At 42.3% G+C, this 17224-nt stretch overlaps 1 protein-coding gene across 20 annotated transcripts in view; it reads left to right on the top strand.

Moving 5' to 3' along the window:
- Window positions 1-17224, top strand: part of MAGI1 (membrane associated guanylate kinase, WW and PDZ domain containing 1) — a 329499-nt gene that overhangs the window by 248928 nt on the left and 63347 nt on the right. For 9 of the 20 annotated variants that reach the window (XM_088061976.1, XM_014251690.2, XM_088061979.1 and 6 more), the window contains exons 4-7: window positions 6810-7016; window positions 9641-9851; window positions 13239-13321; window positions 16094-16132. In XM_088061976.1, coding sequence (XP_087918102.1) covers window positions 6810-7016; window positions 9641-9851; window positions 13239-13321; window positions 16094-16132 — 540 coding nt within the window. The remainder of the gene's footprint in view (window positions 1-6809; window positions 7017-9640; window positions 9852-13238; window positions 13322-16093; window positions 16133-17224) is intronic. The other 11 variants (XM_088061981.1, XM_088061980.1, XM_014251694.2 and 8 more) reach the window with 2 other exon arrangements.

Raw genomic sequence — 17224 nt, 5'->3', positions numbered from 1 at the left:
TATGTGCAATTATCAGTGCTAGCTAAGCTTGAGTGCTGCTGTACTCAGAATGATAGCAATGCTTCATTATGCAAACAGCTGAAGTGGTACCCGAGTAACTCTTGTTCTCTAAAAGCAAATATTTTAATATCATAGGGGTTTAGAGTAGCTTTGAATTTCCTGTGGCATTCTGGACTGGTTTCTCCCTCTCTTTGCACTTCCAGTAACAAGTTTCTCAGTGTGAGCTGTGTCAGAAATGGTTCATTAGCAGTCATGTGTTTTAAGACACAAACCTCAGGGAAAAGGTTCCCAAACACCTCTGGCAAGAAAAGAGATATGGTGAATTAGTTGCTTTATTTTTAAGTTAGAGTTCATGTTGTTTCAGCCATGGTTTACTTTGTAACCATAATTTGGTGTGTTGAAGGCTGTTCCTAGCAGTCCAGGCACATTTTGGCATTGGTTTTTTTTGGTGCAGGGTGTTCTTGGGGCTCTCCAGAAGTGGCTGCTTCTTGCTGGTGTCCCCCAGGTCCTCTGCAGAAGCAGCCTGGCCTCCACAGACTGCAGCATTTCCCTGCCTGCAGAGCTCTCTGCCTTCCAGAGAGGGAAGGTGCTAATGGGACACATCTTCATGGTGGGACTATATATATAAATATTCAACTGCCTGCAAGAAAAGTTTCATATTGCAGTGGCTTGACAGGGTATTTTCTTTATTCCTACAGCCCTATGCTAGGTAGGGTGTTTCCAGCTGCTTCTCCTGCTTTCTGTACATACCGTACACAAGTACATGTTTATTTATGTTCCCTATGTTTTTTTTTTAATCTATTTGATTGTGGATGTAGCAGTTGATATAACACAGCTGATCTCATGGAACACCCTGAGCCTCCTCAGCCCCCTCCTGTTTCATGCTAACAAGGTTGTATTGCTTATTTATTACTTTTAGTATCGTTGCTTTGTTTTAGGATTTTTCCATGCCTTAAATGCGCTTGGATACCCTTGTACATGAGTGCTAACAAGAGCATGTGGCAACACCTAGTGATAGCACAGCAAAAACAAGAATAAGCAGGAGTGATTTGTTCTGTGGGTGACTTTATCCCATGTTGCCACTGCCTTTGGGACACTAATTGGAGTATATGCTAAATTTCAGACCTAATTGAAATGTGCAGTTTGTAACAGTTTGACTTATTTACAAGAAACCCAAATTGATTTTCAGTTAACCTCATCATTAATAACTACAAAAATTGAGAGAGAATCTCCTATTTAAAGCAAATGGATATATTGTAGGTTAATTTCTCTGAGCTCTCCCTCATTGCCCGTTTTCCTTCCGATCCAGATGCTGTATCCGCAGCCTCCTCTCGGTTGCCTGGATACTCTGAATTTCCTCAAGGCAATTGCTAATCAATGTGCAGTTGCAGCTAGGTGAATCCCACAGACAGCAGCCAGATCTGTCATCTAAATGTGGAAATCTGTAGCAGAATGTGATCTGGGAAGAGAACAGACAAAACACCATGGCAGGAGCTCTGCTCCCAGGAACCAATTCATCCTGTGCTCATCAGACACGAGCACTCTTGTTGGATTAGATGAACAGAAGCTCTTCTGCTAAAATTAAGGGTCAATTGTTTTGGTTCTTGTACAGTGCAGAGAAGAGGAGCTGAGTCTCAGAAAATAAAACAATTACATTAATAATCACATTTCAAGTCTTTGTGTCAAGGCCTTGCTTAATTTTGCTGCTTATCTCCAAGTGTCTTTCCCAAAATACCCATTTGCACCATGAGAGAAAGCTATGAAGTGCTTTTTAAAACATGAGCTGTTAATGGAGTCCTTGTTAGCACAGAGTGGTTGCTTTGAAGATCAGATGCACTTCTCATGGACACAGGGCCCTCTGTGCTGCACAGGGGCTTTTGAGTTTCTTGGGATTTTTATAATTGCAAAATTAGGCTTCACAAGTAGGCATCAGTAAATTCAGAACTGCATGAACTCTTCTTGGTCTTCTGCTGAGACACAAATGCACTCCCAGTCCCAGGCACAGACATCTTTCCACCAGAAAGGAGAGTGGTCTTCAGAGCAAACACCTACAGATCAAAGTAATTCAGATATGTGGTTTGGGACCACATTCTTTAATTGCTGTAGTTGCACCATTAGAATTAATGCTCAAATTCATGTTTGACCTTGCAGTCAGCTACTCTGCCTTCTTGCACCTCTCCATGTCAGCTCCCTGTCCCCGCCCCAGCAGCCTCCATGGTCTCCTCTTCCCTCTCTGCTTTAGTGTCCATTCCACTTTAGAACCTGTTTGATTGTACCTCTTTCCTTGTGCATTTCTACCTATTCCAGAAACAGCATCTTGGCTGGATGGAGTCCTTTCAACCCAAATGGAATTGAATTCAATAGTGTGAATTCAAGTTTTTTGTGGAAAAGATAGCTAATTGGTGTATTTTGTGAATTGTATTTTAAATTCCAGGTCACATAAACAATTTAAGATGAACTTACTGTGCACCAGGGGAATACTTAATAAGAGCACTTTGTTATTTGAAATATAAGACAAATTTTGCAGTGCCACTTGGTTTCTAAAACTTAAAAAGAAAGTTCTCTTGACTGACAGTGTTGCTTTAATTCAGGACAGGGTGGAAGCTGTTGTAGATTGCTTTCATTGATTGTGATCACTGCTTGAATTGGCAGAGCAGGAAGTGTTATGATGATGAGAACTTGTCTTATTGTTGTGATAAGCTGTTACCAAAGTCTAATTACTGGGTGTGATGCTAAAATGTGTAAGCTGCCGACACTTAAAGATAAGGAGATGAAAAGAAAGCAACTCATTCCAAACAGCTCTTCTGTTTGGGTTTTATTATTGTTATTTTTGTGTACTCTCCTGAGTGGTGCTTTAGAGTGCATGGATTAAGTCATGGATTTGGCTGCAGATGCTGCCATGAAACTTCAGCTGTGGTTAAGTAAGTTTTAAGCACCAAGGGACTGAATAAAATAATGGTTAGTGAAAAGTGATGACAAGGGATTCAGTTAATGGTATGTGCATCTGTGCAGTGAATGGGCTGTTATTAGCTATTAATTCAGGTGCTGTAGGCAGGATCCAAATGTGATTGAGAAGAGGGTGAGGGGTAGAGGCCCAATTCCCATAGGAATTGGTCATGGGAAAGTGCCATTCCTGCCACGCTGGCTGCTTCAGAGCTGGCATTTCCACAGAAAAGTAGAGAGTTTCCTGCAGTCTTGTTCTGGAAATTGTCTGGGGGACTGAGATGTCCTGTTGGGGTCAGAATCCTCAGAAGTTTTGCAGAGCTTCACCTGAGCTCAGCACCCCAGGGAGTCCTGCCCTAACTGCTGTGCTGACTTGAGAAAACGTTTTGGGATCCTCTGGGATGGCAGATGCTTGTGTATGCACATGTAACATGCTGTTAATAATTAGAGCTGATTGGATATTCAGTACAAATTACACTGGCTATGAAGTTAGCCCCTTCCTTAGGCTTACAAGTGGCTCACAAAACACTGTTAAAGCCTATTTTTAAAATGTATGTTTTTTCATAAACATGGATAGATTTAATTTGAACGAATAATGTCAAGTCTGAGTGTTGTAAAACTCTTGCTGGGCTGTTCACTGTCGGTTGTTAATGGAACATATTTGGATTTATGAGTCACAGTGTAAATATTTTCTATTTCCGATTTTGAGGATGAAACATGAGGTTTGATGATTATTTTTACCAGTCCCCCCTAATAGTGTGTCTGCTCCCACACCCAGGCCCACATGCCATGTCTTCAGAAATAACTGCTTAGAGAAGTAGGGCTGACTGCATACAGCAAACATGAGGGAAGATAGCATTTCCATTTTCTCTCATTTTCCATCTCACCTGGAAGCTGGGAGCATTCTTCTAAAGATTTTCATCATGAGCTGGGTTATTTCCCCAGCTGTTTGTCCTTGTGTGAATCTGAAGGAAGAGTTCTGCTATTTTTTTCGAATATCGACTCAGGCTTAATCTGCCTCCTGTGGTGAAAGAAGAAAAGTTCAGCCGCAATGGCTGCATTTCCCATAAACCCCACACATGCAGAGCCATACTTACAAATTCATATTTGCTCTTTTTTTGTGCTCATTTATATTTACAGGGATCCTCTAAGAGAGCACACTGTTTTGGTAGAGAGTAATTATTCACTAATGTTAGTACCAAGAACCATGGCTGGTTTGAAAAATGACTAATGATTTTGATGTAAGAAAACCTGAAATACTTTAGAGAAGCTTGTTTTTCTGTTGAGGAACAGCTCTCCGTGGACTGGTGGGAACTCCAGCTTTGCTGTTGCTAGAGGAACTGAAGAGGAACAAAATTTGAAGATATAATCATACATTTCTCTGTAATTGGAGGAGGGATGGTACCATCTGTGCTTTGTTCTTGTCCAGGGGAAATAAAACCCACACTACCAACATCTATATATCCCCTTCATCCTCTTCGTTACATCCATCCTAAAGAGTTTAACCAGTTAAAACAGACCAGAAATAACTTCTGTATAAAATAGCGATGCGCAGTGCTATAAATGAAAGTTGTTTTCATGTGTATGGCACACACACAGCTCTCTGCTTAGCAGTTAATATCCTTAGAAAACACTTTTTTTCCCCCTGTAAAACTAAACAAAGCAACATCCTAAGAAAAAACCCTGAAAAACACCACAAAATCCCAGAGTAGTGTCATTCTTCTTGAGAAATACCTAAGAGGATAGATGGGAGCAGGGCTAATTATCTTTTTTTTTTTTTTTTTTTGACCACCTACATTTGTATTTTCCCTTTGCACTCTCTCTCCCCCATTCCGCCTCTTTTTGTATAAAACAGTTCTGCAGTATGTAGAGCATAAGAATTATTTCTCTAGCAGAAACTGCAACCTGCTTACGGAGCCTCCGTACCCATTAGAGGCTCTTTCCAGAAGAAGTAATTTCCTTCTCCCCATAAATTATGCATCAATGTACATTTAAGATTCTGAAATGATGAACAGAAGATGAAAGCGTTGCGGAGCGCCGCTGTTCCCGCGGAGCTGGATCCACGTCGTTGTGTACAGGCTGGAGCACACCTTGTTAAGACAAACCTGCACGTGTTGCTGCCCTACTACTCCAGCTGTAAAAGCGTGGAGGTGGGAGCTGCTCTGGCTTCTTGGGCCTCAGCTCTGTGAGAAACACTTCTCCACCTCACAGGAGGCAGTGAGGGGGAGTGACTGCAAGTGGCTCCTGAATGGTCTTCCCAGAAGGACTCTGCCAGTCCAAGTCAGGGTGATTCCAGCTCCTGATGGGTCCTGGTGATCCTCCTTCCAGGAAAACCTGCTCCATGATCCTGCCAGGCTCAGAGGTGAGGTTGGCTGGCCTCTTCCTGGATCTTCCATTGTTAAGAAAGGGGTTGTGTTTTTCCTTTTACAATCAGTGGGAATTTCACCAGGCTGCCACAACTCCTCAGATATGGTGGAAAGTGATGTAGCTACTCCATCCAGGTTCCCTCAGGACCTGCAGATGCACCTCATCACTTCCCATAGACCTGTGCACCTTCAGGTTCTTTAGATGGTCTCAAACCTGATCTTCTCCTACAGTATCTGAGAAAACATGTACTGAAAAATATAAAAATAATGCTTTCAGGTTATATATATGGCATATGGAGATCAATAAAGAATGTAAATAAGAGTATGTTTTAGAGAAGAATTTTGCACTGTTGCCACAATTGAACTGTATAGGAGGGCATCCTTTGTGTTTTGTCATGACAGAGAGCATAGAGAAAAATTTTGTCTACCCTTGGAATCCGAAGATGGCAAATAATTGTTAACAGTAATTCCCGAAAGAAAAAATTCGGGTAGTTTTATATAAAACTGTTGTATTTAACAGGTCATTATGTGAAAATTAGAAGATTCACCTTGCAATAGGTCTGAATTGCTGTAATGCCCAGTGCTGTGGGAACAGATTCCAGACCTGAGGTTGCTGTGGAGAATTCTAGGGCAAATCAAGCACTGCTGTGGCGTGGAGGTGAAGTGAAACAGAGCCAGTGAAATACCTCTGGGCTGTTCTGGCATGAATGAATGTGCACTTATTCTGAGTCTCTTCCATGGTCAGTTAAAATGACAGGGAGGCAGCCCAAGCACTTTATACTGTTTCCATCACAGCTGGAGATGGATTCCGAGCATGTATTGGCATAGCCAGGGCTGCATCTGTGTCCCTTCAAGTTTAGCATTAAGATCTGGTTCTTCACCTCTTACCCAAGTTGAGCCAACAGCTGGATTTCCTCTTCGAAGAAAGCAGTGCCATGTGGTATCTTTCCTTTTCTCTTCTTTGACTAAGTTTTCTTTTAGAGAGAGAATAGTGTTTGCTTTCCGAATGCGACATCCCTCCTAAAAGAACCTGGGTACTAAAGCAGGCCATCGAGCCTTTCATCACTTCTCTTGGTGATAGCAGTCATGAATTTTTTATTTTCTGCAGGGCTCACTCCAGATCTGCCACAGCATTGTGTGGGTGCACACATGTAAAAAGGCTGCTAATTGAAATTCAGATGTAATGAGATGAAGTTTTGCTATTCACCATGACTGCCTTTTGTTTTAGCCCATGTATGCTCAGTGCACCTAAACAATGCAACCATTGCTTCTCCTTTTAGATTCGACAAGAATAACTAAAAAGGCAAGAAATATTTCTGTGTCTGCTGTAGAGATAAAGTATACACCCCCAAAAATGGGAATGGCACGTGTTAGTTTCTTTATTTACTTACCTGTGGGGTGGGATGGAAATTTTAATGGAACCATAAATAAAATAAAATGGAAAACTTACTGCTATAAACTGTTCTCTTTTGAAGATGCAAATGTGTCTCTATTGCCTAGGTAACTATTATGGAACGCCAAAGCCTCCAAGCCAGCCCCTCACTGGGAAAGTGACTTCCACCAATGCTTTGCAAAACCTGCAGTCTGGCTCCAAGCAGTCGACTCCGAAGCGAACCAAGTCTTACAATGATATGCAAAATGCTGGCATAGTGCAGACAGAGAATGAGGAAGAGGATGATGTACCTGAAATGAGCAGTAGCTTCACAGGTAAAGCAAAAATACCGCTGTTCTCCAGTTAGAATGCATGGGGAAAGCTTTTAGAGGGTGTTTTGAAGAGGGGGTGTTGTTTCTAATGTGTTTTCTGCAAAGCTGTCAGTGTCAAACAGAGCTGGCCGACACCTGAATGGCAGATGTCCAGCTGTGAACAACCGCATGCACAGCTGTGCCTTTCCAAAAGGACTTGTGGGATTGAACTGGTTGAGACAAAAATGTGGTAAAGTTCAAATCCATTAATTGCAGAAAGGTCGGGGAAGAGTTGAGCTACGGTTGACAGTTACAAACAGTATGAAATAACTCTACCAGGTTTACATTTGAAATTAATTATTGCTCCTTCCTAAATATATTGCTGTCCTTTATCCTTCCTTTCATTTAGAGCTGTCCATCACCTACAGTTACTGTCCTAGGTCCTCTTTTCCAAGGTACCTCCCAGCACATGGAGTGCTGCTTGCTGCAGGAATGAGATCATGGTGCAAGTTCTGTATTTCATTAAGCTCTTGTGTCCTGCTGAACAGAGATCTTGTTCCCACCATGGCTACCACCAAGCCTTGGCTGAAAGATCCCTGGAAACCTCTGCAATCTGAAGTCAAGCGCTGTGCAGGCAGATTCAGAGTAAAACACTACTGGAGATGCATTGAGTTTCCACAGAAATCAGGTGGAAGTTTGTGAAGCTCTGAGGGGCAAGAGCTCTTCCCCATGTCCCCAGGTGTAGTATTTGTTAGTGCCTAGAGATTTAGTTTTGGTCCTCTCTGGGCTGAACTGTCAAATGGCTTTTGAGTGTTGTACTCCATTTGGCTGCTACCTGCAGCACATTTCCAACTCAAATTGCTTCTAGCCAGCCTAATTTCTCCCAGGTTGGAGTTTCTGTCTTTGCTTACCAGCTCATTGACAAAATTTTGCACCAAGGGTGGTTTCTCACATGTTGTGACATGACAGCACCTCAGCCTTTGTCACGGGGTCTGATTTTGGGGAGAAGCTGGTGAGAGATCTGTTATTTGATTTCCTTGATGCCCGTCTCAGTTTGGTGACCCTGAAGTAGCTTGAGCATCATTTCTCTTCCTTGTTTTCCTTTGCAAGATGAAATACTGGAAGATGCAGCTCATTTGTCACAAAGTTATCACACCCTGGCCTCTTGCCTTCATTAAATGGGCACAGAATCAAGAAAAGAGTTATTTATCATATATCAAAGTGTTTCCTTATGTTTATTTCACATGAAAGTGTGTTTGCCATATCAAAATGCTCCTGCTTCCCTAGGAGACCTCTTGGTAACTTGTGTTTTCCAGATTTTGGCATGTTTGTTCTCTCAGTTTTAAGCTGGGGATGATTCTTTCACGCTTCTTTATCTCGTCATCTTCTACCTAAAAATACCAAATTCCAAGAGGGCTGAAAAGCAAGCACTGTGGGTACTGATGTAGTCTAGACATTTTTCTTCCTGTTCCTCCCAGTTTATTATGTTCTTCTCTTTTGGTAATGGCAGGACACAGACTGGAATAATGAAGGAGCTGTTTCCAGGGCTGTGAGTTGAGGATGTCCATGGTCTCTGGTATGGAGAGCAGGGAAGGTCCTGTCTCTGAAGCTCTTTCAGCCCCACTCCTTAGGGACTTGGCAGAGGATGACGCTGATCTCTCTTTTGCTCAGTGTGTTGTCTGTGCTTGTACTGATGTTCTCAAGGGATGTGGAAGCACTGCTATAAATTTTCAACACCTTCAAGAACCAAACAGTCCCTTTGTGTCTCCCTTTGGCAGACATAGCGTTAATTTTAGAATTTGTCCATTGTTGCCATAACCTTTCTGTGAAGGAGTGAGGGCACAGACCTGTTTATTGGGGAGCATTTACTGTGATTAGTGATGGGAGGGGATGAGCAGCAGTGTTTCATGGATACGGCTCAAAACTGCATGGATACAAGCATCAGAAATATTTCCTTAGAGGAAGAAGGGCCAGATACAGCGTAAAATACTCCTGACTGACTTGGACTGGAAGGATACTGTGATGAGCCTTGGAATAAACCTCCTCAGACAGCAAGAACGGTCTGAGGAGCAGCAGTATGTGGATACATGGGCCAGTGAGCAGCAACATGTGGACACAGTGCTGACATTCATTTTAATTTTTAATTTAAAATAACACACTGTGCTGAAGACATTCACCATTAGCTTGTTGACTTTGAGCTTCTGGCAACATTATACACTTGTAAAATCTCCTCTTTTGATCATTCTTCAAACAAGAAATTTTATCCTCCTAATCCTGTCCCACAATTGGCACTGCAGGAGTGAACCTGTAAGCCTGCTTGAAAGCACTCTGAACTCCTCTACACTGGTGAGCCGTGGCTTCAGACAGCTTGGAAGAATTTGGTACCTCAGCAGTGCCTGTTGGAGCAATCACAGGAGCTTATCACAGCTCCTGATTTGTTTGGCAAGGGTCTGGCTGGCAGAGTGTGTGTGGGCAAGGTGAGCTCGCCCCTGCTGCCACAGAGGCTGCTGGGGCTCTGCCCTTGCTTCATCTGTTGCTGTGTCTCGTGAATTAAAGGCAAGGAGATGAAAACTGGCAGGATAAACCTAGAGGAGCAAACCAGGGAAGACAAGGAGTGATTCTCACTTTTATCTGTGTTTGTCCCGCAGCAGAGTCTGGTGACCAGGACGAGCACAACACGCATATCGTGAGAGAGGCAGCCCCACCGTCCACGATTGAGAGCCACACCCACGTCCCCACCACGGAACCATCTCAGAACCTCCCTCAATACCTACCTCCTTCTGCCGAGGATAACCTAGGTCCTCTGCCGGAAAACTGGGAGATGGCCTACACGGAGAACGGAGAAGTCTATTTTATAGAGTAAAGCACATTTTTGTTGTTCTAATTCCATCTCCCTCCCTCTTTTTGGGCTTAAGTAAACCTCCATGGATGTGTTTTGTGTGTGTACGTGTGTGTATTAAATATTTAGTGTGTACAGTGAGGTTGCAGAGCTGTTAGTTCTTTACTGCTTCTGAAGGGGTTTGCATTTCCTGGTTGGATTAACATCCAAATTACTCCTGAGTTCCAAGGCAGCGGGAATTGCTTGTTTTATGAGGGTAGTTACAAAAGCAACACTTATAAAATACAGGCCAGTTGTTTTCACGGGTGGAATGAAAGCTCCTAATTGGAAGGGCTGAGACTTCATTGCTGGTGCCTGTGTCTGTGCATAATGCAGCAGAAGGGATTCCTCCAGTCCTGTGCACAGGCAGCAGAGCCAGGGATGGACTTTGTGTGTTGTCCCCTCGTCATAGCAAAGGGGGAAAATGTGTTAATGTTCCCCAGTGGTCTGCAAAAGGTACAGCTCAGTGCAGGATAGGCACAGCAAGTTTAGAACACCACTACCTTGAGCTCTGCAGTCTTTGCCTAAGAACTGATTGCTGTCAGCAGTTTTATGATGATATTGATTTTTTTCATGCCATAGATAATAGTCTCAAATTATACTTGTCTAAATTTATTGAGGTAGGAGTAACTTATGAAACAGGACCTGTTAGTGTAAAAGATGTCTTGCACAGAGTTTAGCTAGACATTAACACTCAATTAGCCTTTGAAACTCAAACCCTTCCTGCCAAGTAGAAGAGGGCTTGAGGAATTGATTTTGGATTTGATGGTCTGTTTAATGCAGTTGTGAAAACTCTACCAGGAGCTAATGCCCAGTTACTGCAGAGAAACTTCCTCTGCTAATTAGCTCTCTCTCCTGCAGAGAGTTTTGCTGGATCAGGGTTGTGAGGGCAGCAGTCCTGCCTCATCATCAGGAGAGGAGACTTTTGGACAGGGCCAGGGAAAGGTTCAAGAGCAGGTTTTCCCTTGGCTGCCGTGGCAAGGGAACATATTAGAGGAGATTGCCAGAGGAGCTGGAATGACTGAGGGCATCACAGCAGCTCTTCTTCAGCTGGGAGAGGGCTGCTCTAAAAAAGGCCATTTTCCAGGGCACTCTCAATTACCTGAAGAGGCTCCAACAGTCCCTGAGTGTAAGACAAGGTCGAGAAGGCAGAATGCAAATTCTCATCAGATGAAACCAAGATGTGTACATTACCCTGAGCATGGCTTTCTGCCCCTCACTGTGTCCTCAGGGTGCCTCGTTATTTGATGTACTCTCTGGCCTTTACATACAGAACAGCCTAATAGCCCGTTCAGCCTGCCATTTTCCTCCTTGGAGGAGGACAGATGATGAGCAGTAAATGCTGCCTAAGCAGTTGGTTGCTCCCCTTTTTGACCCCACAGGGGCCCCTGCTGTCCTTCCTTACAGGTGCTTCCATCAAGGGTTCTGCCACCACCGATTTCCCCAAACCCACCCCCATGGCTGCTGTGTCTGTGTTCTTCTAACAAGGCAGGACTGTAGCACCTCCAAGTAGTTTGTCAGGAGAATCACGTATGTGCTGGGAAAACACAGCCTGTACACATAGGGTTGTGTGATGTGAAGCTCTGGTAGCAGTACCTGCTCCCTCCCTGTGGTGTGGTTTGAGGATTCATTCACACGGGGCTGAGTTTGTGCATGAACGTGTTGGTGTGAGTGCAGCACTGAATGACTGCAGTTCTGTTATTTCTAAGGACATCCTGAGCCTAGAAACCATTTAGTTTGATTTGTATCGGATTAAGAAAGTGAACTAATGAGCAGTGTGGACCCAAGCTGGCTCAGATATCTGTTCCAGCATCTGTGGTGCTTTGGGTATCAAGTCAGGGTGCTGAAGGGAGCAGCATGAGCTTCTTGCACAGAACCAGTGCAGGTCCTGTGGGGCCAGGGCTGTGTGTCAGATAACCAATCCTGATGTAGCTGGAGCAATTTTGTTCTTTGAGATATGTTTCTCTGGAGCTTTAATTGGGATTTTTTTATTGCACAGCATGTCCCTGTCCCCTGTTATCTGTGCATGTTACAGGTCTAACACAATCCTTTCCACCTGAGAGTGTGATCTGAAGGGTATTTAGCTAAATTTTCTGTGCCTCAGCAAACCAGACTGTTGTGAGCCTTTGGTTAGCAAGTACAAAATTGCAGGAAACATGCAAATATTCTATTGCTCTCCTCCCACTGCCCTCCTTCTCAGCTAGACTGCAGACTTGCTTATAAATAAGGTGGCAGACCCCCTCTGCTTTATTTTTGTTAATTTGCCTGACTTGCTGAATTTCTGCCATTCAGTTTTCTAGGTGCTGATTAATTGCTCTGAAGCACACATCAGGATTAAACACATTTGCTCATCCTGCCTTGGGAGGGCTGGGTAGTAGGATGTGTAAAACAAGGCCCTTTTATTCACTGACTTGGGTTCTTGGGAGCAGGGCTGGCCCCTTTTCTTCCAGTACAATACAAGTTTGCTGGTTGGTTGTTAGTTCCTCAGGGATCGTGGCCCTCATTGCAGAGCCCTCATGAGGCTGCTGTGAGGCTAAAGTTCAGTCTGTAAACCTCTTTGGGACCTTGAAGGAGAAGTAAATAGCATTACTACGGTATTGGAACTTAAAACTGTTAAGCAGTGTTAAAGGCTAAGCTCGATATGTGATACCTCAGGGAGTGCAGGGATATTTAGCAGGTTGTGTCTAAGATGACACCAGGTTGTAGAAAAGGCATTTTATTACCAGATAGTCTGCTTATGCAAATGAAATTATGGGAGAAAATAACTTCTAGAAAAATGTATTTTAAGCCTGTTTACTATGCAACATTCACCGCTGGGACTGGCATCATGAGGCTGTCAGGGGACTTGTGGAAAAGAAGAGTTGAAAGTAAAACTGTTCGACTTCCATCAAAGGCTTAGACAGAATATTTTTATTTGTGTAATTACGAAGTTTTAAATCAAAACCATTTAATGCTTGGGTCAACTCTACACATGTCAAAGGTCTTCCGTAGGAACAAAGCTCACTGCATAATTTAGTGGGGAAGAGAAACTTCTGCCTTTAGCTTATAGACAGCTCTTGGAATTAAAAACATGCCACCAAAGGCAAAAATTTGGAAATTAATATTATAATATTGGAACATTCACATGCCTCTTTCCATTCAGGAGTGCTGATTTGTATATTTTCACTTGTTACCTTTGTATTTTCAATGCCAAAGTTCTTGTGATTTGGTCGACTAGTTTGCACAATATCAAATTGTGTAGCTGTTTCTTTGAATCAAAAGTATGCCTTCAGGTCTGCTGAATAACAAAGAAAATATATACTTTTATGTCACGGATACTTTAACTCTGGTTTATTAACAAAGGTCATATTTCCATTTTTGGTTTCCAGCCATAACACAAAAACAACATCTTGGCTAGATCCGCGGTGCCTGAACAAACAGCAGAAGCCTCTAGAAGAATGTGAAGATGATGGTAAGAGAAAAATAGTGTTTGGTATATTCCCAGGTGACTTTTTCCCTTTTCCTTCTCTCTTTCTAATAACTAGTATTCAGAAAGACTTTTTAAAAAAAAATTAAAAATTTATTAGTAAGTAGAAAGAGACAATATCCGTTATGTTGTAGAATTGCTGTGAATGTAAAGCAGCCATTGAGGTGCCAGATCATTTAATAAAAATCAAGGAGGTGCTACGAGTAAGAAGCCTCTGTTTTTGCAAAGGCATTTGAAAAGCCACTGGTGCTGAACAAGACTCAAAGCTGTCTGACATGTTTGCTTCTTGGATCGCTGTGTGGGAGGGAGTGACTGAGTCTCTGCGTGCTCCGCTGTGTTCCGCTTCAACCGCCTGCTTCACATGGATTGAAAGAGTTATGTTGTTATTTCGTTGTTTGAGCAGAAATAACTCAATTGCTTCACTTCTGCTGTTAAATGCTGACAGTCTGCGCAGTGTTGTGATTGCTGAAATGAATTCCATTTGAAAGTGTAGCTTACTGACACTGAAAGTGTGCACTAAGATTTGGTATTCCTTGAGATGTTGGAAATGCAAGCCACTGTCCGATTTAGAGCAGCCAAATGCAGGACTGTTAAAGGAGGTCCCTTCCCAGCCTCCTTTAAGAGATGCTGGAAGAAAAAGCAAATTATGAAGACAACTTAAATGTTTGGGAAGACCTGTGAGGGAATTTTGGTCTACTGACCAGGAAAGGTGATGGTATTGAAATACATAATCTTGGCTAATAGAGTACTGTCATGGTAGACACTTCTTAAAAATGGACCACTTTATCAGTGTTTGTACTGTCCTTGTAAAATCAGTTTTCAAAATATGATGAACCTCCTACTGGTGTCAGTCCTCCAGTGAAAATCACAATTTTATTTCAGAAAAGAATCAACTCAATCCCTTTTCACTGTAAGGTTCAACCATGGCCTCCAGAACTGCTGTTAATTGTTTCTACACATGTAGTTTTTCAAACTCTTCTGTCTTTCACTTGTGAGAATTTACCTCTGCACTCTAGGCTGCTGTGATGAGGCAGCTTTCTAGTGCACAGTGCAGGATACCCTCAAACCACAGGGATGTGCTGCGAGGAGCAGCCAGTGCCACAAGGCTACAGCGGGTGGCTGAGCTCCTCTCTTACACTTTTAAGTCTCCTCGCAGAAGGGAAAGTCTTTCTCTTGTCCTCTAAGCAATTATAAAGCAAACATTGGAATAATTTGTTTAATTTGGAATAGAAAAATACAGCTGGTATTATTGTATTTCATTGAGTTCATAATTTTGGAGAGCAGTGGCATCTTTGTTTATCAACTCCTTAAAATCAGCTAATTTCATCTTCCCACACACTCCTTCACTTCATTCACCAACTTGCTCATTAATGGATATTTTTAACATTCAATAGTTAAACCAGTTGCTTCATACTTACAGTAGTGCTCTGCACTGCTTTGCTTGGCTGCTCTAATCTTGCTTAGCACACGAGAATAATTATGTTTCAAAAAACAAAGTGGGGAGAAGGTTAGTTTTGCTTCATCATAGAAACTGGAGGTTTTTTGGCAAGGGTCACTGTTGTGTGTCCCTCCATACAAGTCAGTGGGATGATTCCTCTGTTTTGTTTGGTGTGTGTGCATGTGAGTTGCAGGCTCATCCCACCCTATTTATTGATTTTATAATTGTTAAATATTATTTCAGATTTGTTTGGGTGCAGTTGCCTTGTGCTTTTGCTTCATCAGGATATATATCCCTAACAAAGCTTTTGCTTGTTTCCCGCTGTTTAGGCTATGAAAGGAAATTGTAATTTGTATTTCACACTAATGGTCCCAAACAACTGCTTTGATAGAATGTTTTGCAAAGAGGTCATGGAAGTGGTTTTTTGGGTGTCCAGCTGTTGCAACCCTACATCTTCTGGTTGCTTCTGTCATTCATTTATGTGGCTTAAACTTTGCTGTATTGGGTCTGAGGTTGTTTTTACCATCTTTGTTCTGGTTTTGTCACCATCTTTCATTTTCAGACTGCATTATTATTATTTATAGGCCAAGCAATACTTTAATCATCTGTGTCACTGGTAACTTATGAATATGGAGCAGATAATGATAAATGGAGCAACAGCGAATATTGATGGCTTTGTGTCTTTGAAAAATGATGTGATCTTTGTCCCAGGTGCCCTGCTAAAACTGGTGCATCCCTGTCTGTGCCTCACCAGTGCATCTGGACTGTGGGTCTGTGCCTCCAGTTAAACAAGGCACTTCACTTCATGTCTGTCTTAAATCATCTGAGTAGGACAGTGAAGTCTGTTGGACCTTGTGTGCACATAAATTTAGGTGCTTTCTTGAAAACCTTGCTACATTGGTCCTTATTTAGGTGCAAGGTTTTCCTCTCAGATTTCTTCATTAGAATCCAGGTCTGGCCTTCTGATAGATCCATTTGTCTGTAGAACAGATTGTAAAGGTCAGACCGTACAGATCTGAGGGAGAAGCCTCACTACAGTGAGAACATCACAATTTCATGACTTTGCCATATCAAACCATGACGTGGAAGTAGTCCATCAATGCAAATGTTTTGAGAGTGCAAGAACCATTTCTTTCATTATCTGCATCAGATCCATCAATATTCTGATCACTGGAGTGTGATAAATGGAAAGCTTGGGCTCGGTGTGTAGAAAATTAGTGCTGGTTCTGCTGTTTGCTGTAGGGAATTTCTTGCTTGGGGCTGGTATCTGAAATTTTCTTTTAATTTTTTCTGTCTCATTTACTGCTCTTCCCTTGGAGAAGAAGGGGTGCACACGGAGGAACTGGACAGTGAACTAGGTAAATCATCCATCTCTCATTTTGATATTTGACTTCAACTGCACTGTTTTGAGCCTTTAATTACTTACTTTCTCCTTTGTATCATTTTGCATCTTTCAGGTTTTTTTTTTTTTATTTCAACAAGAGTGATTTATCATCAAAACTTCGCCAGCACACAGAGCATTTATCTTTCCCTAGCTTCAGATCTGCAGTGGTTTTCTTAGTGATTCAGAGTTTGAAGAAAGCTAGAGAGCCCCAATCTTGCAAAGTTGTTTTGAAGCTGCTTCCTCCTGGACTCTGCAGAAGTTGGGGTCTTTTCATTTTGCATCTCTGGTTCCAGGAAAAACCTAATAGATGCCAGAGATGAAATGAAGTAGCTCATGATGCTTTTCCAGTGGGGCCCAAGGCATTTCCCAGACAATAAAAGCTAAGTGTGATTCAGAAAGTTTAAGTATTACATCAGATGCTTCAGCTGAGCTTGTGAATGAAACAGCTTAAAATTTTCCCTCAGTCAGTGATTTTATAAACAGATGATTTTCAATCATGTGGTACACTTTTATTTGCTGCATCTCTTTGTGAAGGATGCTGTCTTGATATCTAATCTCAGCAGTGCTCGTTGTGTTTATACTGATGGCAGAGGTAGTTGTTATTTCTGCTCAGCTATGCTCTAGTGCACTCGCAGAGCTGAAAGGATAAGAGGTTGCATAGGATTTTATTTCCACTAGGACTATTATTGCTTTTAAAAAGGACTGTAGTTACAGTTCTTGCATACTGGAGGAATTGTATTAGAAGAGAATTAAGCTCTGGTTTCTGTAATGACTTGCAAGTAAGTGTATTCTGCTCCCTGCTTCTGTGTGATGGATACAGCATCAGCAGCCAGCAGTGGACTTGGAACACTGCTCCACAAATGCTTCTTCTGAATAATATGCCTGGAATAATATGCCCAACTTCTTATAGAGCAAGAATTTGAAAGAAATAACAATGTAAAGTAGAATTCAGTCTCTTTAGTGGTCCATGAGTGTTATGTGCAGCTCGTACAAATGATCAGCAGCAGATGTAGCATCAGAAGTAGGTGGATGCAGATCAGCAATCTGCAAAGGGTTCTCACGAAGG

Source organism: Pseudopodoces humilis, chromosome 13 (assembly GCF_049639895.1).
Source record: "Pseudopodoces humilis isolate 2021_Gansu_Grassland_sample_001 chromosome 13, ASM4963989v1, whole genome shotgun sequence".
NCBI classification, from domain to species: Eukaryota; Metazoa; Chordata; class Aves; order Passeriformes; family Paridae; genus Pseudopodoces; species Pseudopodoces humilis.
This window is presented reverse-complemented; position numbering and strand designations above follow the sequence as displayed.